This window comes from Anas platyrhynchos, chromosome 3 (assembly GCF_047663525.1).
Source record: "Anas platyrhynchos isolate ZD024472 breed Pekin duck chromosome 3, IASCAAS_PekinDuck_T2T, whole genome shotgun sequence".
NCBI classification, from domain to species: Eukaryota; Metazoa; Chordata; class Aves; order Anseriformes; family Anatidae; genus Anas; species Anas platyrhynchos.
The window spans coordinates 104,700,689-104,724,045 of record NC_092589.1 but is presented as its reverse complement, the minus strand read 5'-3'; the positions used below and the strand labels follow the sequence as shown (position 1 = coordinate 104,724,045).

Sequence of the window (23,357 nt, the reverse complement as noted above, 5' to 3'; positions counted from 1 at the left end):
AAAAAAAAGCTTCCTGAGTTGAGTAGAAGTCATTTCTGCCTTCACAGTGCTGCTCTGAAATTGCCACGGGAACGCTGCAGTCCTGGGATGCTGAAAAGAAATGCTGGGGTGGCCAGAGACCAGGCTAACAGAGAAAAAGCATTAAGGCACTCTGAAGATGACAAGAGGAGCTTATTTTACTGCAAGTGCAGTTGCTACTGTGTGGCTTGGTGTTTGTTTTTGAAGAGGTGCTGTTGTAAATCCCACTGCAGCTGTAGGGCTGGTTCTGCTCTGCGGGCTGGGGTGGGCACAGTGCTGATTTAAAGGGCGCTCTGAACAGGGCTAAAGATGAAACAAGTCGTCTTGGTCCCTCATTAGCCTCAGCGTTTGTTGATTTTTAACTCCTGCCTGCCTGCTCCTGTTCTGACCTGATGAAGCTCTGCTTTGCAGCCTTAATTACGGCACGTCTTCGTTACCTTTCTTGTTTTGGGTGATCTGGGCTTTCTGTGAGAAACAGCTGCCCAGGTTTTCACTCATTTCCCAAGCTTCTGACCAAGGGAGGTTAGGCTGTGGGGCTTTGTTTTCTCTCAGAAGGCGGGGAAATTGCAGGTAGCCAGGTGAAAGCCTGTTTATTTCATCTGTGCATTGGTACAGCATTTTAAAAAGCACATTGATGCAGTTCTTAAGTTACAGATATTTCACTTTCTTTACCTTGAAACGTAGTTTAAGCTGGTAGATATAATTTTTTTATTTTTTTTTTTTTGTATTTTAGCTTTCGTTGAAGTGAGCAGAGCTGTCTGGCTCTTTCACTTTGTGTATTGTAAATGGTTTCCAGCAGCTCAGCCCTCCTTGCAAGGGATCTGTACCTCTGCCTCCTGTTCTGCAATAATGCATCCAAAGGGGAAGGAGCTATTTTGGGTTGGCTGTAATAGTGCAATTTTACTGCCCTAGCCGGGATTTGAGAGTTTCTATTTACTTTGAAAGTGGCTTAAGCTGAAGACGGAGGTGCTGGTGTTTTGGTGCTTGTGGGCAGCATGTTGGGTTGAATAACTGCGGGGCTACATTCTGCACTGGTGATGCTTCCCCTGTAGAGAATTCCTAATCGTTTTGCTGTGGGGTTAAATATAAGAAGTTGGAGAACATATTTCAATGTGGAGGCATAACTTGTTGCTTAAGAGTTATCAGGTGTTACTTAATTCCATTTCCTTTTAAAATGCTTAAGTTGAAAAGCAATTACAGCTCTGGGTAGTGCCCATTGCTTCTGCAGCTTGTAGGGTGTATTGCAGGAGTGTACGGGGCTGTTTGGCACTTGGAGGCATTGGGGGTGGCTGACTTGCCACAAATGAAAATTTAGATTAGATGTAAGGAAGAAATTCTTCACTCAGAGGGGGTGAGGCCCTAGCACAGGCTGCCCAGAGAAGCTGTGGATGCCCCATCCCTGGAGGTGTTCAAGGCCAGGCTGGATGGGGCTTTGGGCAACCTGGGCTGGTGGGAGGTGTCCCTGCCCATGGCATGGGGTTGGAAACAGGTGATCTTTAATGCCCCTTCCAACCCAAACCATTCTGTGGTTCTAAGTGATCCCAAATTGGGAAGAGCAGAAGGGAAATGGAAGTGGAGAAGTAGACTTTTTGAGGTAGATGGTGGTTATTTAAGGGAGAGAGCACTGAACCCTTTTTAAATGGAGAACGCTGAGGCTGAATTATGTTTTGGGGATGTGGAACGTTTGTTTGCCTCCCTAAGTAAAGGGCCTAGTGCTGTTGCTGGATTTCTGCAGGCTTTATAAACAAGGGTCTTCCTTTGTAAGTTTGTGTTGCTTATTTTGAGCTGCATTTCGGTTTCAGTTTCTCACATAGCAGAACACAACAGTACTGTCTGGGAATGTGTCTGCTTCTGCTTATATCTGAAAAGGATACTCCCATGGATGGTAATTTTTTGCTGTCTTTTTAAATAGCTAGAAAAGTGAGTTCTGATAAACTGGTCACTTTTTTTTTTAAATCAGGCTCTGAGTATTTAATACTCTATTAAAAGCTTCTCATTTAATCTTGCATGTTGCTGTCTCAGTAGAGATTTTGGTGTTAGTTGTGATGTGCATGTGATAAAGAGGCACACTTCCCAAAACTCAGTTGTAGGGTTGGTCTTTGTGTTGACAAAGAGTGCTTCCAAACAGTCCCAGAGTGTTATGTTTCGATGGTGCAAGCCCTTTTTCCTTGGTAATCTGCAATCTTTACCTGCCCAGACCAGTTTCTGCTCACCAGAAGTGTTAGGCTGCTACAGTTTTGAGGGGGAGGAAGGGGAAAAAAAACAAACAACAACAACAACAAAACATCATTCTTACTCCAATTTTCACCTTTTGAAGCAAACTTGCTTCCTGGATTTTGGCTGTTGGTGTGACTATGTAGCTGTTCAAAGCTCAGTATCTATAATGCTGAGTCCTTGTGAGCTGGTCAGAAAGGATATCCTTCAACAGTCCTCTTCCCATCCTTGATGAATGAGTGAGTATTGGTTGTTTTTACTGTAAAACACATCCATGATTTTACTGTAAGCCCTTAGTGTTATGTTTTTTTAATACCTTGAGCGATGATTTAGTAAGCACTATTTTGGAAAGCTGGCTGGATTTGGTGCTCATTGACTGCACGAACCAGATTGCTGGGGTCTCCATCATGTTCTTCAGGATGTTCTCCAGCATGCTGAAGAATTGCATGCTAGAAACTGGAAGTTGATACTGGAAATAGAAATACTATTATTAACGTATGCCATGTCTGTCTTTTGTTTTGGACTAAAATCAGCTTGGGAAGACAGCATCCAGAATCTGAGCAAGTCCTTCCAGCTGCCAGTAAATTCGTATGAAGTATATTAGTGTGGTGTTGAAAAGCACTTGCCAGCAGTGCTGAAGGACAATGGCTGGAGCACAGACCTAAAGCACGGGCTGCTTGGAGAGGAGCTGTGCTTGAAGGCCAGCTTGAAAATGTCTGTCCCCTCCTCCTTGGGTGCTGTATGAACATAGAGTAACACAGCCTTTGCTACAAAGAACGAGGTGTCTCAGCGTTTCCCGTACTGATATTACCCAAAATAACCACTGCTGCTTATCTGTTTCCTTGTATTTCACGTGTGAGGTGAGGTTGAGACTTCAAGGCAGAGTGCTACTTAGTTAAATCTTCATCATGGAAGATGCTTGGTGGTATTTGAACCAAAAATGTACTTTTTGAAAGCGTTGCCACAGGATTTATGAGCTTTGAGTTGTAAGAGGAATGCCTGCCTCTTCCTGCCAGTTAGAGAAATGTGCTCTGAACTGAGCTATCAAATATCCTTCAACTTAATCTGTTTCTCTGGAATTCTTTCCAACTTTTCCCAAGAAGTTGAGGAAAATCACTAAGTACTTTGATTTAGATTCTTGCCATGGGATTGCTTTTTTTTGATTGAGGGGAATAGTTGGAAAATTGCTGCTTTCCAATAATTGTTCTCGCTCTTTGTTTCTTAGTGGTTTGGCAGTAGGCAGTTACTGGCTAATTGTACAAGCTGTTTGTTCCTTTTCTGTCACACTGGATGGAGGTTAGAAATTGGACAGCAGATGATCCATCTGTACCGCTCTGCGGTTGCTGTGGAGAAGCATCAGCTCTCCTGTGTGAAAAGGAGATTTTGGGGAACATCTGTAGATGTTTTCAAGTCTTCCGCTCAGTGCTTTGGTGGGAAGGGAAATGGCTTTGACTTAACTGGCAGCAAGAACGAGCTAATGCTGACATCTGAGAAACCAGGCATAACTGACGCTTCACCAGTTACAGCAAGGTTTGGCAATTTATGACAAGTGTGTGTCACCCCATGCGATGCTTGGAAGGGTTTGTGTTTACAATGCTGCTGCTAATAACATTTATAAAAAAAAAAAATCCAAGCCTCAGCTTGAAGATCAGTGCTTCTTTTTAAAGAAAATGTATGTTACTCTGTCTTAATTTGCTAGCTCTTGCAAGAGCTCTCTTCAAAGTGCTTTTATAATTGATACTCTAAAATGTTTTGATTGGCTTTGCTCTCCAATAACCAGAGTTGTTGAAAAGACAGAAGAAAAAGGAATAATGCTCAATGTATTTTGCTTACTAGCCCTATAGGGTGATGTGGGAAACAAGGAAGATCACTTTGTTTCTGTGACAGAATGGGGAACCAAAAAATGGCTATAGATAGAGTGATGAACCAAAAAAAGGCTAGATAAGGAGATAAGGAGTGATGCTGGCGTCTTGCAGCTCAAAAAAACTCAGTTCCATGGAAGATACATACCACTGTATGGCAACATGAGGGAAAATAAGAACTAAATTGCTCTTTTTTTCTCAAATGAAGAATTGAGAAGAAAAAAAAAATGACTTTAATACATCAAAAGTGTGTTCTTGAGGCCATAGGCACTCATTGCAGCTTACAGGTTTGAACAGGGTTTTTTATCTTCTGATCAGAGCAGACTTCTTAAAAAATAAGAAAATGAAGAAGCACAAAGGAGGTGACTTCTTGGGGAGTTTGGGTGGATCATTGGCAGAGGAGAAAGTAAAACCTGGATCTCCTCAATCTTAATTTGGTGCTCCCTGTACCTTTTCTAAGGTACCTTACCGTGTGTGTTGTATGTCCGACCACCTGGCGGTGCCTTGCAGGAGCTGGTGAGCAGAACTTGATACAACAATATTACTGCTTCTCTGAGGAATGTAGGCTGTATGAGCTGCTGCGATTAATTTGTGCCATCCAGTTTAGGAATCAGCTATATCGGTAGCATCCCTTGCTGCTGCTTTGGCTGCTCTTCGGAATGAGACGAATGCCTTCTGTGCTGTGAAGGAGGAGCTGGAGGGCTTGGCTGCGACGCTTGGCTTTTGGTGTTGAAATATCGCTGATGTGAAGAGGAAGCTGGGCCTCGAGTCTTAATTACTACATAAAAATCGCACAGCAGTATGTTAAAAACGAGCTTCATAAGAAAAATAATCTCCTATATTTCATTTTAACATGGACTTTTAAAACACTTCTAATGGTTTATTAAAGATGCTGCTGTCAGAAGGTTGGCGATTTCTACTGTTGAAATCAAATGTTTTGCCAAAACTCCCTCTCAACGATGAAAATCCCTCTGAGCCGTCACTGACCTCTCTCCTCCTCTTTACATAAAGAATTGTTCTCTCAAACACTTTTTTTCCCAAGAAACAATTTCTATTACAAATGCATGTCATAATTACATTTAAACTTTTAAAAGGCTAAAATTAATGTTTTTTTTAAGTTTTATTATAAACTTTCTATTGACTTTTTTTTGCAGAGTGTATGCAATTTATGAAATTTATGATGTAGATAGTTTAACATAGTTAATAGTATAATGGATTTGCTGGAGTAGCTAAGGAAGAATAGCCCAAACCTTGAAACTGTGAATTTGTCCTGATAGCTTACGTTTGGCACAAAACCTGCTTATCAGTTGCACTGGCCATACAGCTGGGCTTGCACAGATTTAATTCTCAATTGCTCGAATACATACAACAGGTTTTGTAACAGCTTAGTGTGTCAAAGTGGTATTTAACAGGTACCTACATGAATCACTGCCAAATGATAATTTGCGTCACTGTTGTAAGATTTTTTTTTTATTCTTCTCCATGCCTATGCAGCAAGATGTAATCGAAAGTTATCTGGGACTTTTTGGTGTCACTGTCACTATAAGCTGAGCTGTTGGTACAACCTGTAATGTGAGGAGGCCAAAAATTCTATTTTTTCCTGATAAATTTGCTAAATTACAACTCTGCAGGGGTGAAAAAAACTGAGACAATGCATGGAGAAACAAGTTTCACCCCCAAAAGTCTGAACTTCATTGGGTTGGGACTTCTATTTCCTCAGTAAAACGAGAGCTGCTTATAGGGACGGCTTTTATGACTAGGGGGAGACAAGTTAGAGCTTGGTTTGAGGAATCAATCGTCCTGCTTTCATGAACATCATCTTTGTTCTTGGTGGGTGTTCTGCTCAAGCCTGACCAAATCACGAGGTGTTTAAGTTTTATTCTGCCCGTGCTCAAGATGTTATAGGAGTTTGACATAAGTTAGCAGAAGGTACACAAGTATATTGTTTCCAGATGTGGAGGTTACTGGATGTAGTATCTGCAAACAAATGAGCTGCTTGGCTCCACGTGTTTTCTGTGGAGACTTTCAGGATGATGATGTCCAGCTCTGTCCTCGTACCTCCCTCCTCATTTGCTGTCTGAGTGGCTGTTCTCTTTGTCCTCGAGCCAGCTGGATAATTTTTGGGCTCTGCTTCAAGCCAAGTTGTATATCTGCAGATCTTCATGTAGCTCAGCATGGAGTTCTTGCTGAAGCTTGATGCTGGGTTAAGATGGGAGTTATAATTAAGAAAAGGCTGAATGCTGATTTTTGGCTTTCTTCACTTTGGTAAGAACTGCAGGGCAGTACCTGTTGAACGAGCTTGTTGGCACTGAGGACCCAGCACTGGTGCTGTAATGATTTTGGGAAACCTAAACCTGCCTAGCTCTAGTCCATAGACTAAATGTCCATTTCCCTTTGGAACAGGTCTTCTGATTCAGCTTTAAAAAAAAAAAGATATGTTTATATGAGTTGTGTTACTTGGACTGGTGTACAACGCATGCTGAAGCATCTTTAAGCGAGGGTGATTGGGCGAGTTGCTTCAGATGCCATCCTGATCTTCACTAAAACACTCTAGGTGCTGAAATGTGAAGTGAATAGGATGGGATTTGGGAGCCTCTGTTTCTCCTTTGACCTCCTATGTTATCAGCAAGGGATTGTCCTCATTTCCACATGGAAATGAGTAGCTACTTTGGATAGGGAAAGTGGTAGAAATCTGCCCTTTGGATGGAAGCAACAACTGGTAATTGCAATTAGATAGAAGCATGGACTTTGTGGTAGAGGTGCTGGGTTTTGATTCGTTTGGAAAATGTAAGGAATCAGATACTCAAAATGCATACTAAGTGAATATTTAGCCTGTGATATCATATGCTTAAAAGTCATGGCAAGCATCAGATGAAGATGATCAATACAGCTGTCATGCAGCCCCGCAGAGGTCACGAACTCTTCCACGTGAGCTCCTTTCCCTGCTGAGAGTGTAAGTGCCTGGCTGTTTTCCACCTCTGTGTCCACCACAGAGTTTTGGTGATATGAAGAAATCATGATAGGAAAATGTCATAAGGATGATCTTCAGTTTTCCTTGCATTTTGCGGTATTTTGGGCCTTATTTATAGGAGTGTTGAATATTCATAAGAGCAGCTGAAGTTATATTTTCGAAGCACAGCTTCAGCTGAAGTTGTGTTAAAAGTATTGACTAAAAAACTAGACACTATGTCTGAAATCCCACAGCCAAAAGTAGTGGGCATCTATTGCATGCTTTGGGATTTTGTTGTGTAGTCTTCCATGCTGTGGTCAGATCTGCATAAACATGTCTGGGGAGATGTAAGGCTTTGTATTCAGCGTAGGATGCAGATGTAAGTATTTAATGGGCTGTAGGGTGAGGGCAAAGACTTGGCAGTTGTCCATTTGCTGAACGAAGCAGAAACCCTGCTGGTGGAGAACAGAACAGAGCAGCAGAGTATTGCCAGAAGCAGGTACGTGTAAAGGCTGACCTGGAGGTGTGTAGCTTTCAGCTTCTCCCCCTTGCTGTGGTCATCAGGTGATGACTCTTCTTCCCCAGGTCTTGCTGCCCTGCTTTTAGGGGTAATCTCAGAAAGAGGGGCATCGTGAGGCACCAAATTGATCCAGATGCAGCCAACACACTGATTTCTGGGTGGTGTATATCTGCCTCTTCTCCTTGCTTGTGTTCTGTATTTGTCCCAATTTTTTTCTGTCTTCTTCCCTGTCCAAGTCCATCAGGAGTGCCAGTTCTTGAGGTCAGAAACATGGTTGCGCTGCAGCACACGTAGCATCATTTCTGTATAAATATTCAAAACAAATGTCAGTACTGAGTTCATAGTCAATTACTTTGGCTCTATTTTTTTCTTTCTTGCTCTCTCCTTAAAACATCAGTTTGTTCCTTTTTCTCAGGGGCTCATTAAACCTGACTGTTTTGTATGAACCTTTTCAACTAAATCCACAGGCTCATCCCAAGCCGTAAATCTGTTTCATTTGCATCATTACATATAATGGAGAGAAAACAGGTCAAGTTATGCCCTGACAGGATATTTCCTCTTTCATTTAGGATTTTTCAGATATCGTTAAAAGCATAATGTAAATGTGGGAGTACAAGAATGGATGGCTAAGTGTGTGTAATGGTTTGGTTTAGGGAACATGCTCTTGTTTTTAACAGCCTTGTGTTCCCAGCTTCTTTCCCTGCTAACTCTTGATAGTTTTAGAGTTGTATGGAAAAAGGGGAGTTCTCCTTGAATTTACAAACAGGGCATCTATGAAACTGTTAATGAGTTCTGCAGGTAGCTGGTGTTAATTAATTCCTACTTGAAACACGTACATGGTTGTGCACTGTCACACCTGTACCTGTTCCTGCTTGAAGCCTGGCAGGGAACTGAAGGGCTGGGCCGGCTGTGTTAGGGTGCCAGCGGTGTTCCCTGTGTGGCTGAGGCACCAGTGTTAGCCCTGCTGTCACAAACATAAAAATAGTGTCACTGTTGGGCCCTGTGGAATTCAGATTAAGTGTACATTTCACTTAAATGACATCAAACAGGCTAAAACTGGTGTGCTGAGGGCTAGCCAAGCATGCTGCATGTGGAAATGAGCTTACCGGCCAAAGCACTGCTCCCCAAGGTCTTGCTTGGGATGCTGCTCTTAGACACCAAGTTGTTAAGCAGTTTTCTAGCAAGGAGAAAATCAGTGGTGTGGGAAATACTCCTTTCTAAATAAAGGAATTCATCCAGCTTTTTGTAGCTTGGGCCAGTTTTGGTAGCAGCTGCTGTATTTCAGGAAATTATTTCTTTGTTGTGTGTTCATACTGTTAAATGTTGTTCAAGGCCACACTCAGAATATTTCTCTTTACTCATCGGTTTGGTGTTTTTAATTCTGCTTTTGCTTTCAGTATCCTAGTGCCTTTAAATAAGTAATATGCAGGAGACTTTGTGTATTCTGGAATAAATGCCCTGAAGGGAGGAGGAATTTCAGCATCCACTCGACTGTAGAGGAAAGCAACGCAGCATGTACCACATCTGCTTGTATACTGCTGGAGTACGCTGCCTTGGGCCTTGCTTCTGCCTAGGCCATGGAAGTGGTCTGCCAGTGATGTGTGTATGTGATATGCATTTCCAAGTTCTGCTAATTTAAAAAAAAAAAAAAAAACACACACAAAAAAAAGGGAACAAAAAACCCACCCTACAAATCCGTATTGTTGCATTACTGGGAGAGTATAAGTGATTCCATGGTTGAGAGAAGGCTGGCTTGGTATACAGAAAACCTGCAGGAAAATATTTAGAAGTTACAACTTCTTTTTTTGGTACATGCACAGGTTGCCTGTAAAGGTTTGATGAACCTTTTCTTCTTCATAGCTCATGGGAAGATTGGCTTGTATTTTATGGAGGGTTGGCTCTTAGGAGAAGCTCTGAAGGTGATGTGGTGTGACAAGAGCCACTGGAGAGCTGAAAGTTATGCAGATCACTAATATTTCATAGATATTTTTGTAAAATTTTAATACACAAGCGTGTGAGAATTTGTTTTTCTCTTTTATACAGGTCAACTTTGTAGTGTGCCAACTGTTTGCCTTGCTCGCGGCTATTTGGTTTCGAACATACCTTCATTCAAGCAAAACTAGCCCGTTTATAAGACACGTTGTTGCAACCCTTTTGGGCCTTTATCTTGCACTTTTTTGTTTTGGATGGTAAGTTGCACTTCATTTCACTTCTCAGGGATTGGTAATTTTATCATTTCGTGGGTGCATCTTTCATATGAAGAATTGTATTAGCTGTGGTTTTTTAGCTGCTGCAAATGTCCAGAAAGGGGCTTAAATTTTGTGATGCAGTGCACGAGTTTTGAAAGACCTGCAATTTGTGAGCTGATAACTAACATAATCTCTTCCTGGGGTTTTGGGTGGATGGGACAGGTGCAGTTTGTTTAATTTTTACCAGTTTTTCTGTAAACTTGCTTGGAAAGTATTTTCTTGAGGCATTGCAAAATGTGATGGCTAAAAATTTCCCTTAAATATGCTCTGCATGAGCTAACTCACTGTGTCCTTTTCTGAATATTGAATATAATCTGACTTTTTGTAGGAAAAGTAACCAGAAATACAGAAAATCTTCTGTGATTGCTGCTTCCATATTTTGATCTTCGTGCAGCATAGCAAGACAGAAGGATGGTAGGGTTTATAAAGAGAATACTTCTGGTTTAGTAATATTTTCTCTTCAAAATTAGGAAATGGCTCATATCTTCCCAAGTAGTTTTAAGATAAATTAAGAACCAGTTTAGTTCTATTGCACGGTAAACAAATTGCTCTCTTAATTTTAAGTGTATAGAGGGCTTAGATTTATACCGGCTTCTGTAAAATGTTGCTGAACTATGGGAATTAATTCTTTCCCTCAAGCTGGAGTGCAGGTGGGAAGATGCATGCAACATGTGCACGTGTGGCTGTGCACACACCATGTGCGCATAAATAAATCTGGAATTCCAAACCACAGGTTTGGCCTCTACATTGGCACGTTGCAGAGGCTTCCCCGCATTAGTTGGTAGATATTACTTTTAAATTTTGGAAAACAAAAATCAGTAACTTTTATTATTTGGATTTATATATGCAATTTACTTGTTTGTATAATTGCATAACTCCCATGCACGTATTAAACTTTTGGTTCTTTTATTCTGCTTTGAGACAGTGATCTGATGTCAAAGACTTACAGCCCTTAGCAGGAAATGAGAAGAAGGATACAGGAGATGTGCTAATGTGTGTGGCTTTCATGAGAGCCATGTAAGCTTTAGAAGCTCGTTCTGTATCCATTGTTTTGGAAACAAAAATCATTAACTGAAGCTTGGAATTAACTGCTACCAAATATTCGTAACTCAAGCTGTGGATGGGAGGCTCGAGAAAGAAAGAAAGAACCTTCGATCCCAACAGACATAAATAAAGATTATGGAAGACTCTCATTGGCAGTATTCCCTAGAAAAGAAACCAGAAAAGTCATACACTGTGGTAGAGATCCAGGTTATTCTAGTTTGCTTTGTATCATACTTAGAGCAATTATTTTGACTATGAACTTGTATTTTACTAAATATTTTTCTTATAGTCTTGGAATGAAAGGCTTTTTAAAAAGGCAGAATATAACATAGTTTAAGTGAGATATTAAAAGTACCTACTCTAAAAGGTTGGTATTTGTTTCACCTGTACCAATTCTTTATTTCCCATTGTATATTGAGCAATGTTTTTTGAGGTTTTTATGTTTTGTTTTTTTTTGTAATGCTTGTGATGGTGATGTCGGACAGGAAGAATTTAGGTAGTTATAACATAGATGAGACTCGCTAGTAGTGAATCATGACTGCAAGTGCAGACTGGATCTTATTTTCCATAAAAAGTCATAATTTTCAAGGTCAGTTAATACTGAAGTGGGTTGTCGTCCCTCAGTTCATGTTTAGATTTTGTAGGATTATAGTTGGATAGAACTGGTTGAATTGCTTTGAAGACATTTCCATGTGAATGCATGAGGAGTGAAGTTAGGAAATGGCTGATAAGCTGGAAAAAAAAATCCCACAGTGTCAGTATAACAGAATATTAGCTGCTTTTTAGGCTGCTTTTCATGGGGAAAAATTCCCAAACCAGATTAGCGTGTCACTTGAGCACATGTAAATATGTTACAGAGGCACTGAGTGAGAGGCACCTGAAGTGAGAATCAGCTTACTGAGGACTGTGTTCCTTCATCACTGGCAATGGCTTGCCACAAGTGCTCTGCTAGCTCCTTTAAAATCAATATATGAAAATTATATTTAATTATATTTAAATATGAAAAAAATTAAGCATAAATATAAAAATGTAGTGAAGAGGTACAAAACGGGTGATAGTGTTGGCCTTATTTGAGATCTGTTGTGGTAAATAGGTAAAAAGATACAAAGCATTCGTGTTATTTATACATGAAACAATGCCAGATGAAAGTATTACGAGACCTAGTCTTTGTATTTTTAAGGATTATTAACGTTTAATGTATTCTTGTTTATCAGCTGGAAAACACTAGCTAAGTCTGTAGTCTTCGTTCATCCATGCTGTGCTAAAGGGGGAAGCTGTCAACAGAAGGGAGGCTTGCAGAAAACCTAAACGGAACTTTTTTTGGAAGAAGTGATGATTTAGATTTTGACAAGTCTTCTTAATTTTACATTAAATAAATAAATACATGTGGTTTATCGTCATTAATAGAAATGCATTGAGTCATTTATTTTTTTCTTCCTAGGTATGCCTTACATTTTGTTATACAAAGTGGAATTTCCTACTATATCATGATCATAATAGGAGTGGAAAATATGCACAAGTAAGTACCCATTCTTTTCAAAAAAGAAAAAAAACTTTTAAAGAAAACTTAACAGTAACATTCTTCTAACCCTGTATATGTGCTGTGCTTCTGGTTGTACTGGAACATTCAGGTCTTACAGTGTTTGAATTCTGCGAACTGTGGTTTTATTTCTAGGAGGAAAATGGTTTGTCTGGGTATTTTTTGCCTCCTTTTATAACATCTAAAGCTTGCTACAATTGGCAGTATCCCCACTGAGACTTCCCTTGTGTTCTTAGCACCTGATTTTTTTTGCCATTACTTAATAATTTTAAATGTCTCACAAATATGAGTTAACTGTCCAAATGAGACTTGATAACATCCAGTGCTAGCAGAAGGAAGATGTCTGAAGGCAATAAAATTTGCATGAGATTTTAAGGTACTATGTGTTTGCCCTCCTCTCTTTCCTTTGTTTTGTAAGAAAAACACAGTGTGAATGCTGTCTTAAGTTAAAAAATATTGTCATAAAGTTACATTTATAGGACATTATTGGAGGTTTGCATGAATACATTGGTTAGATTAGCAGTATCTGAATCTACCTGGAACAGAACTTTTTAAAAATCATTCTTAAACCCAAGAAATGCATGTCTGTTATTACTGTATGCATATGTTTTAATATTCCGCTAGTCTGGAGATGAGAACCAAATTAGGTTCCCACTGAGTTAATTCCTGCATAAATGTTTAGCAAATCAGCAAATCCGTGCTTGAACAGGTTCCTGACATGTTAGGAAGCTGTCAGGAAAGATGCTGGTAAAAGAACCAAGAAGGAAAATTGCCTTACACAGAAATTGCAAAGCCAGGGTGGCCTTTGTTTGTGGTCCTGTCTGTCAGAACAGTCTGCTTCTTTGTCCTGTTACTGAACATAAGTTTATCATGATTTTTGAAATATACACTGTTAGGTTCATGTTTTCAGGGTTGTCTTCAAAAGTTGACATCCAAACAACTACAGATGTGAGAAAACACTAGTTGATCGGATGGCCAGTTTATTTCCTACTAGTTGCTTTGGTAAGAAGTTGCTCAGAAGCAACTATTGGTATTGATTATACCAATGAAATAGAAGAAAGTCAATTAGAAGCTATATGGCTTAATATTGTGAAAGAAACTATGAATACAGTTAAGTGTTGCAAAGGAGGTCCCAGGCAGGTCTGTTTGGGGCTTTGTTGTGACAAATTACGTATGCCTCTTGTCGAAAGCAATCTTACAGTCATGTACTTGCTAGTAAGAAGAAGCAGGTGGGCATGCGTGTGTTTAATGTTCCTGTGTTGGAATATGGGACCGGCTTGATTCAACCCAAATGGTTCAACTCCGTGGCCTGATCTGCTGAAATGATTGTGCTCTGCACAGCTCTGTAGGTATGTCCTCTGTTATTCCTAGCTGCTGCTCATTTGAGGGTAAATTCTAGATTTGCTTACCAGGCTTCTGTTGCTGTATCGCAGTATGAGTCAATTGGATAAAACCGGGAATCTTCTCTTTCAGTGGAGGGAAAAAATGTAACAAATGGAGCAATTTTAGTTACAAAGCAGTTAATTCAAATCAATTGCATCACATGTTACAAGTAGGTTAAAACTAGCTCTACTCCTAAGAATGGTAAGGAAAACAAGTAACTTCTGAAGCAAATAATTTCTTCTGCTTTATGCTGACTAGAGAAATAGGCTTCATTTGAACTGCAATATTTCTGTTTCAAGTAAATATCCAATGAACATCTTTCACCAACCTTATTTTAATGATGCTATCTAATTAAAAGTAAAAAGGATAACACTTATGCTGCATAGTTATGCAAAATACAATATGAAGAGTGATCAGTAAGTCTAGAAATAACACTTGGAGTGCAAGATTGAGAGTATTAAAGTCATTAAAAACAGGTGTTGAAACTAAACTTGAAATATAGTTAGCTTGGGGTCTAGTATTTTTTTATAAGCCCATTCATAGTTAGGCCTTTCAGCTGATTTCTGCTGATACAGCAGAGTGAAGAGAAATTTTAAACATCTGGGAGTGTGGAAACACAATAGTTCTGCTGCTGGCTATTTTCTGGCAGCAGTAGAAAAATTCGACTTCAGCTTCCTGGATTCAAAAAACATATTGATGGTCATGCTGCTAAATAAATAAGACATAGAAGTAGGGCCAGGAAGTGAACTTGAGTGCTGGGCTGTGGGCAGTACCTGTTTGGCACAGCTGTGGCCTCCATCAGCTAGCACTAGGGCAATGCTTGGATGCTGTCTAAGAAACTCCAAGAGCTGCTTCTAGAAGGTAACAAAAAATGGTACAAGGTTTTCTCCCTCAATTGCCAAAGTATTCCAGGAGGAGTGATGTTTTGTGGTATTGATGTGCCTGTACCTTTCTGCTATGAAAATGTTACTCTGACAGCTTTCCAGGACTCACTCTGGTTCTCCAGTCCTGAGGCCCATGAGGTATGGCCCACGTCCTGCTGGTATGCGTGTATTTATCCAGCTATTCACATTACCTGTTTATATATGCCTACTTATTTGAAGTTTGGGGATTTATTTCATAGGTGGTAGAAGGGCCCAGCCACTGCTGGCGGTCCTCGTCAAAGGTTACCTTTGTTCATATCCTTCTTAAACGTAGACCATAAAACATCAAATACCTGTACATAACGTAAATATGGATTCAGATGGTTTTATATTGAAAAAGCACTTTCATATTGTACTAAATATTTTCCTTTGATTATCCAAATTAAATAACTGAAATAAGTTTCCTTCTTTCCCTGCAGATGAGTATATGGATTGGGAAAACCATTATCCCTGTCCATGGGGGAAGGAGTGGGGGAGTTAAAAATAAATAAAAAATGAACACAAAGAAGAAAGGAAACCTTGCCTTTGTGTTAGCAACTTTGGGGATAAGGCTAATGAGTTGAAGGAGATCTGAGACTTGGATTTGTTGTCTTTATACATCAGTCTTAGTTAAAAGAGCATACTCCTGCAAAAGGTGGAAGAGTGACATTAGCTTTCCTGAGCAGCTCAAAAGCTCTTATTTGTATTTGTGACTGAGCTGTGTTAATATTTACTTCTGGTGCTTTCATGGCTCAGTTGTGAAAATGCAAGATTTGTTTAACAAGGTCTCAATTGCAATAAGTTTGCATTTGGTAACTGATATGGTGCTGATGTTTTTTCCTTATAAATTTTTGTTTAATTCTGTGATTGTGAAACTGCAACTTCTCATAGGAGACAAAAGCCCAAATGTCAGAGGGCTTTTCCTTAAAGCATTTCGCTACTGCTGGCTCGGAGTTATGTAAGCAGATCTTGCACAGGTGACTTGATGACAAGCTTTTTAAGGCTTCTAGGCAACTGTTTCTCTTCTGACCTAATTGTTCGTTTTATGGTTGGTAAATAATGTCCCTTGGCCTGTGCAGAAAGGAAAGTCAATTATAGGGCTCACAGTTGCCTCACTGAAGTCAGTAGTTTTCTCAGTCACTTCACTGATAAGACTGAAGTCCCAGCTGTGTCTGTGTAAAAAGTAAATCTGTTCATTTAACATCAGTCCTGTCAAACCTTGTAAATCTGCCCATGTAAAACAAAGCAATGGGTGTGCTATTGGTGGCTGACATGTTCTGTGTTATGCTTGCAGTTGCAGGATGATAATTTTCTTGATCCAGGTCTAGCGTTGAACTACTAAAACTTTGGTAGGTAAATTCTGGCTTTAGAAAACAAAATTCATGTAGCTATTGTCTGTCATGTAAGGTGTAAAAAGAAAGTGAATGAAGATGATTACTGGTGGCTAATATTTAATGAGTTTAGTATGTGTGTGCATAGAACTGCTGTTTTTTATAGATACTTCTGGTTTTCCAGAGTTTTTTGTAAAAGCTTTGGACATTTGACTGGTTGTTCCATAGAGCACTTCTGTACATCTTCTTATGAAATACTTTCCTATCAGAATTATGTATAATACTTTTTATATGTCACTTCTGTAGAATACTAGTGATTACTTACTGGAAAGCTATTTTTAAAAGGGGATTTAACCTATTTTAGTTGTTTCTTAGTTCTCTTTTTAGCAGTTAATGTGACTGGGGGCTTCTCTTCTTTGTTTTTGACTAGCTTCAGTAGGTTAAAGTCATTCAGTTATTTTATAGAAGTTGAAGTACTGGCTGCTGGTTGAGGACTGGCATTGTGAGCTCCTAATGGTTTGCCAGAGATATTATCTGTAAATGTTGCGGTGAAGGGATTACAAATAAAGTCAGTGTCCACCAGAGAAATGCAAATAAGTAAACCTAATCATAATAAAGATGTCTTGCAGAAATCTGTCTCCTTAATATGAAGACTATGGTGGAGAAAAACAAGTGTGGTGATTTGAAGGTCTATGAAGACAATGTGTGATACAGATAAAGAATTATTTTTTGTCTTCAGAAGAGGATCTGATGAAGCATCTAATATCAGTCATCACCAAATCAACAAAGTGAAATAATGACCTAATAATAAAGGATTTGAATAAGAAATGCTATCAATTTCTAGTAATAATTTTCAGCAAAACTAGGATTGGAAGCCTGCCAGTATAATCACATTTCTTTGAAGGCATGAGGGCATCCAGAGAACTGTAAGCTATCCGGCATAACTTCTCAGTTAAAGTTTGTAATTTATTTATGTAACTTGAGTGAAATGTCTGCTACATAGGTAGCTGCCAAAGGACAGTGGCCATAGCAGTAATACCTGGATTCAGAATTCGTTGAAGTATTAGCAGCTGCAAGCTGTTCTGCATATACAAACAAAATTTTTGTTTCTGTTTCTACAGTTCTTGTATCATTCAGCCAAAGATAAATTCAAGATGGGTGTGGTGGTGGGAATATCAGACCTACAGGTTTAAGGTTCTGCAACCTTAAATAAAAGAAAAAGCAAGTCCTGTTTGGTCACTGTGAGCAAATTTTGTTGCCTTTTCAGATGGATGCTGTATGCGAAACAAACAAAAAGAACCCCTAAAATTCTGTTCTTAGGAAACGTGTATTTGATTAAAAAGCAATTTAAAACTAATTTCTGCATAGATGAGAATCATATACATCTGAAACTGCGTAACTTCTACAGTATGCATAGCAGCTTCATCCTCCCCTATTAGAAATAACTTCCAAGGCTGATCAATGACTGTATTTAGGAGAATATTTCAATGGTTATCAACTAACAAGACTAAGTTTTCAGTTTAGAAGGGATGTGTGGTTTTTCTTGATGAAAAGGGATTGTACTTGTTGATCTCTATATAAGGATTAATGGCTGTTTCATGTAACTGCTTCAGCGTAAGCAGTATTGTAGCTAAAACACCTAATTCAAATCTCAAATATATAAAAAGCTCATCCTTTTTTGTTTTCTTTTCCATAAGTAGCAGTGAGATTACTTGCAGAACTTTGTCCTGTTCTAGTAGCCATGATTAAGAAATGATTTGGAAAAACTGCATCGCATGGAAAGAAGCCCTAGCAGTGATTTTGGGGATTGAACCCAAGTATTGTTAAGAACCCTATCAGGTCCTGTTTATTCAAGTTCTTTGGAGGACTACAAGAGAGTAGAGCATTCATAAAGGAGATAAAATGGAGAGAAATTTTGTTTTAACAAAGCATTATGGAAAGTGAGCTAAAGGTACTGGAAACAAGATTCCCATCTTAGGAAAGTAGCTGGAGACTGATCTTTGCTATCAGAAATGCTAATAGGCTTCTGTGCAGGAGGGTGCTTCACCTCACTTGCTGAATTGGTTAGTGTGTTTTCTTAATTGGAAAGCGTATGGTCTGGTTCCTAGATGGTCTTCCTAGTTATATGAAGTCTTTTATATGAAATCTCAAAGACTTGTTTGTTTGGAGAAGTGAATACTACTTCATTTTCTGCAAGAATGGAGCTTAGCTCTGTATGTGTATATTGAAAAGGTAAAAACAGAGTTAAAATAGAACTAACAGAGATAACTGAATCTTATGACTTGAAATAGGGTCTGTTTTGGTTAACCTTATCCTAAAGAAGTTCTCTTCTGAACTGCCAAGTTACTTCATTATGTGGTTAAATCAGATGACCAGCTTGAGACTGTCTTGAGACTGTCTGGGGTTAGAACTTGGATGGGGCACGTCCTGTAGTTCTTTAAAGTTTAATAGCTGCTTCCCACATGCTCTCTGCATCTCTTCTACAACAAATTACTCACCAAAACAACTAACAGTTTAAAACTGACCAAGTTTTAAAAAACAACAGCAACAACAGAACTGCTAACAAAGCAAACCCGATATCCCTCTTTACTTTTGTGGAGCTTGAAAATTATGATTATTAGTACCAGGGGGTTTGTTGCATGGGAGTGTGCATGAAACCAGTGGCTAGCAACAGGCAGCGATTCTCTATGTGCTGAAGATTTTGCTGTTACAAAAATAGCCGTGTAAATAGATGGCTGCCTTCAATGACTTGAAGTGAGCACTTGTTGAAGTAAATAGCAGTGAAGGAATTTCCTAGTAATCCTCGTGAATCTTTTTTGAAAGCATTTGTTTTAAATAGCTGCTACAAGCTCATCCACTTCAATAACTTCCTGTAACTCTCCTGACTGTGTTTTGATAAAACTTAATGAGTTACTTACAACAACAAAGGTGTAAGTTGAAAGCATCCTGATATAATATCCTTCTTAAAACTGAAGTGTTAGAATGGAAAGGCCTTTGCTGATCGTATGTTTGTGATTACAGAAATTAATATTAGAACTGGAATTGTTATCTTTAATGTGTGTGAATCTTACATTTAATTTTAGATTACTAAATACATTTAGTTTTCTTTTTCCCCTGATGTTTACGTAGGAGGAGGTAGAAGGAAGGACAGAAATCTGCAGCTTTGTGATGCTTGGCACTTAAAATAGGCTGGTAAAGATGACCAACTGCAAAGCAATATGAATAATTTTTCAAGTCTTGTGTTACATTCAGGTCTTCAGTTGCATTGGTACAAAAGAGACAGGCAGTCTCAGCACAACTACAACAAATTCTTACAGTATATTTTTTATTTCCAGGGAGAAGAGTATAAGTTAGTGTTTTAAATTCCCTACTTCTTTTTTTTGTGACTTCATTGCTAATGTCCTTCAAGGAAAGGAGTTCTCAGAAGAGCAAGCATGTTAACAGTGTTGCTGGAATGTAAAACCTCCATCACATTTGAGGAAAGTTGAGCGAAAAATTTCTGGATTTCTGTTTCATGAAGTAGCTATAGATCAAGTATTGATGTTTAGTTAAAAGAGTTCTCTTCCCCAAACTAAATTGATAAGTAGTTTTTTTCACTCTGTCATTTCTATAGGCAGAGAGAGGAGAGTCTTTCCCTGGAAGCAGTAACGTAAAATGGCTGGGTGCGTGAGGAAGCTGTTGGTACTGAGTAGCAGGTGCTTTTTGGCTTTCATAGATCTCAATTTTTTTGGTAATCTTTGTGCTTGAAGTGAAGCTGGGCACAATTAATCAAGCAAAAGAGAATTGGTGGTGTGTGTAAAGTCATGTTTTCTGGGCAGCACATTTGTCTGATAATCCTTGAAAGCTGTAGCATTTATATAGATACTTCTTCAAGGCACATTACTCTGCCTGTCAGGCTGCCAAGCAACTTGACTGCTAGCAAATGAGCTCTGAGTCATGGTATCATTGCTGCATGGTTTATTACCTCAACAAACTATCGTTGTCAAATAAATCAGGCTCCCTACAAAATGAAATGGCAGAATAAATTGTACCTAGAAGAGTTCAGTGAAAGCTGTGTTCGTCTTCAGCTTCTGGCAAAGACAGCTGCTAATAAGAGTTGATTAAAAATTCTGGTGGTATGGCATTGACTGAACTGAGCCAGTTGCGCCTGTGATAGAGGGCTTATATGCAAGGATTCTGCATCTTGCAGCCAACTCTTTCCTCTAAGTGCGTGCTTTTGCATACTTTATTCTTTGAAATGTCTTGTATTTAAGACAGGCTTGACTTGAGTAATAATGGCAAGTTCAGCAAACAATCATTTCATTGTCCATAATGGAACTATTGGCTGTAAATTATGCAAGTCCATTTTGCCTGCAGAACTGCAAGTGGTGGTGTACGAAGGGCCTGGGCTGGAGCTGAAAGATGGTGAAGAGATGAAAGAGGATGGCCTTATACAGGTGCACATTGTTTTAAAGCAAACCAACAAGCAAACTGAAAAACCTGCTTATATACTATTTTAAGGGAAACGGGATGTAAATAAAAAGGACTGATGTTAAAAAATATGAACTGCATTGTAAAATCCATTAACATGATAAGTTTCATGTAGTATCTTTATTAAAAATGCTATTGAACTTCTAAAGCTGATCAGTTTTGTAGGTAAAATGCCTTTACTGGGAATATGTGAGACCATAAAATCATCACATAGCTAAGTTTGCAAGTGTTTCCTAGTCCAGCCCTTCCTGTTTCGAGCAGGATCAACAACAGCAGGTTGTTCTGTGAAACTGAAGCCGTCCTTAATCTGAACACGATCCTGGATGGTTCCAGTTGTCATAAGCATGCTAGCCATTTCCTTTTGGTGTCTCGCTTCAATGGCTGTTACAGCTTGACATTTCTTTGAGGTGATTTCATGCAGTGCAGTTTTCTGATCTGGGCTAACTACAAAAGCTTTACTTTTATTCTTTAATTTTCCCTTGTTCCATGATAGCCCAGTATTGTCAAGTTTCCTTGAAATTGAACAGATTGAGTGTTGTTAAATTAAGTGTACTGGGATCCTTTCAATTAACATGAAATGAAACAACTGGGATGATTATTTTGGTATGAGGAGACCATGTTAAGCAACAAATAATAACTATCTTCCTGTCCTTCTTTCTGAGCAAAAATAATACCAATGATAAAAAGGGGTGGGGGAGAAACAAGACAAAGACTACAAGAGAAAATATGTCTTGCATCTTTAAGTTAGTAGAAACAGGTGTAATCCAGACTGGGTAATAAAGATATCAGAGGCAGTATTTGATATTTCAAGTTGTTTTTACTTTCAATTTGCTTTTCAATTCCATTTGAAGACAAATCTGTTTTCAGCGTACAAACAAGAAATTCCTTTTCTTCTATGCCATGAAATGATGTGTAAGGGATTTACTTCTCAGTATGGTTGGATTGCCTGGAGATTTTAGCAGGGTAATTGTGCAAAAAAAAAAAAGTCATATTTCCTTGTAGATAGGCTGGCATAATTTATAGCTGGCAAACCTACAGTTTTGATGGTAAATTTCCAACTCTGCTGTTTGAAAGTTGCACTTAATTATGTTTTAAGAGAAGTGGATAATAAGAAAATAAATCATGAATGGCTGTCTGTGACACCCATCTTTAATCTGACCTGAGTGTGATGGAGTTTTCCATGTCCTACTTCCGAACAGATTTTGACTATGTGGTACTGAAGCAGTTTTTCCTCTGTCTTTTAAGAACATGCAAGTACTGTGAACAATGTAGCATGGTGTTCATCTTCAAAGCTGGAAATGAAATGTGAAACACTTAATATAGACAAGTGCTGAGCAGTTTGCAGTCATTACTAATCACAGGCACAACAGGAACTGTGAAGTCAGTAGGCTTGCGAAAGGAGGCTCTGGATATTTCGGTGCATGATTAGAGTGAGTAATGTATTTTATTAAGAGATCATCTCATGGAAATACACAATGCATACAAGTAATGCATAACTTCAAATAAGCAAAAACCATGTAAATGGCTGTGTTTTTCTTGGTATTCTGACCTTTTTGGGAGTGTCTGTGATGTTTTAAGTCGTGCTGCTCTAGAAATCTGTTCAGTACACGTTGGAGGTACATTCTTTAGGCACAGGATGCTTATTACACGAATGTCATGTCTTAAGGCAGTTGTTTTTTTGGTTGGTGACTACATGAGTTTGATGGGAAGATTAACTTTGGAAATTCATGTAAGCAATATGACTGATTTATGAGGAATTGTCTATACAGCAAATTATTACTAGATTATATGGAACAAAATTAGAACTGGTCTATGTGAATGTAATGCAGTATGAGAGGGACTGAAGGAGCTTTGTAGAAGAATGGAAGGGCCTTGCTGCTGAGCTGCTGTCGGACCTTCATCAGAAGCCAGGGGTTTCTTCATTGTTCCTGGCTGCTGGAGAGCAGAAGGATGGATGTTACTGTTTTATGTGAGTGTCTGATATGACAACATCTACACCCAGGCAGGATATCTGCAAACTGAAATATCAAAGGCTTTCTAATCCTTTCAAAAGGGTGTGAAAGCAAAACCTGGATTCATAGGTGGCTTCTGAAAAGCAGGTTGACAAAAAGCTTTATTCTGATCTTGCTTTGCTATAAAATGTGTGCGTTTTAGGAGCCAGTTTGTTTCTCTGGCACTTTTCCATGCTTCATGTTTGGGCAATTAGTGTCTGTGAGACAATTCATCTAAACAGTAGAGAGATCTGAAAGGAGTCTAAGGCACCTAGAAACAGATTGAGTTTAGTTTGAATAGCAACACACTGCTGACACAATATGTAATTACTCAATGCATTTTTCAAAGATCCTGCAAGGGCCTTCCCTTTGCAGTGTAGAAGTGCAACTATGAAATGATTTCTGCACCTAAATGCTATTATCATGTAAATGAGAAATAAGGTATAAAGGACAAAATGTGCGCAGAAATTGGATGCTGTCACTGTCCAGTTCTTTTGGTAGGTTATCAACCTTTTGCTGTTAGTAGGAACAAGGTATTTTAACAGTTAATAAGGCATGCGATGTTTTCCAAACTTGGTAAAATGGGCAATATAAAAATAATGTAGTGTTGTCTAATACATCCATTCCTGACTAGCATCGCCTGCTTGTGTTTATAAGCAAAATCAGTGAAGCAAAATCATTCTTTATGCATCTTCTGCAAGATGCAAACTTTTCTATCTTCCACAATAGGCATTAACTAGGTATGACTAGGGTCATCATGCTGAGGGATTCTTGGAAATTTGTTCTTTGGGTCAGCACTGGGTACTAGTTGTTTAACGTATCTTTTATCAGAATGGTCACTGGATGCTGTGTACTTGTGTACATTGTGAAATGAAGCCATTAT

The 23,357-nt window shown here is 38.9% G+C and overlaps 1 protein-coding gene across 1 annotated transcript in view; it reads left to right on the top strand.

The window, feature by feature from the left end:
- Window positions 1-23,357, top strand: part of MBOAT2 (membrane bound glycerophospholipid O-acyltransferase 2) — a 92,123-nt gene that overhangs the window by 5,778 nt on the left and 62,988 nt on the right. Inside the window, exons 2-3 of the mRNA XM_027455207.3 lie at window positions 9,608-9,753; window positions 12,299-12,376. Coding sequence (XP_027311008.2) covers window positions 9,608-9,753; window positions 12,299-12,376 — 224 coding nt within the window. The remainder of the gene's footprint in view (window positions 1-9,607; window positions 9,754-12,298; window positions 12,377-23,357) is intronic.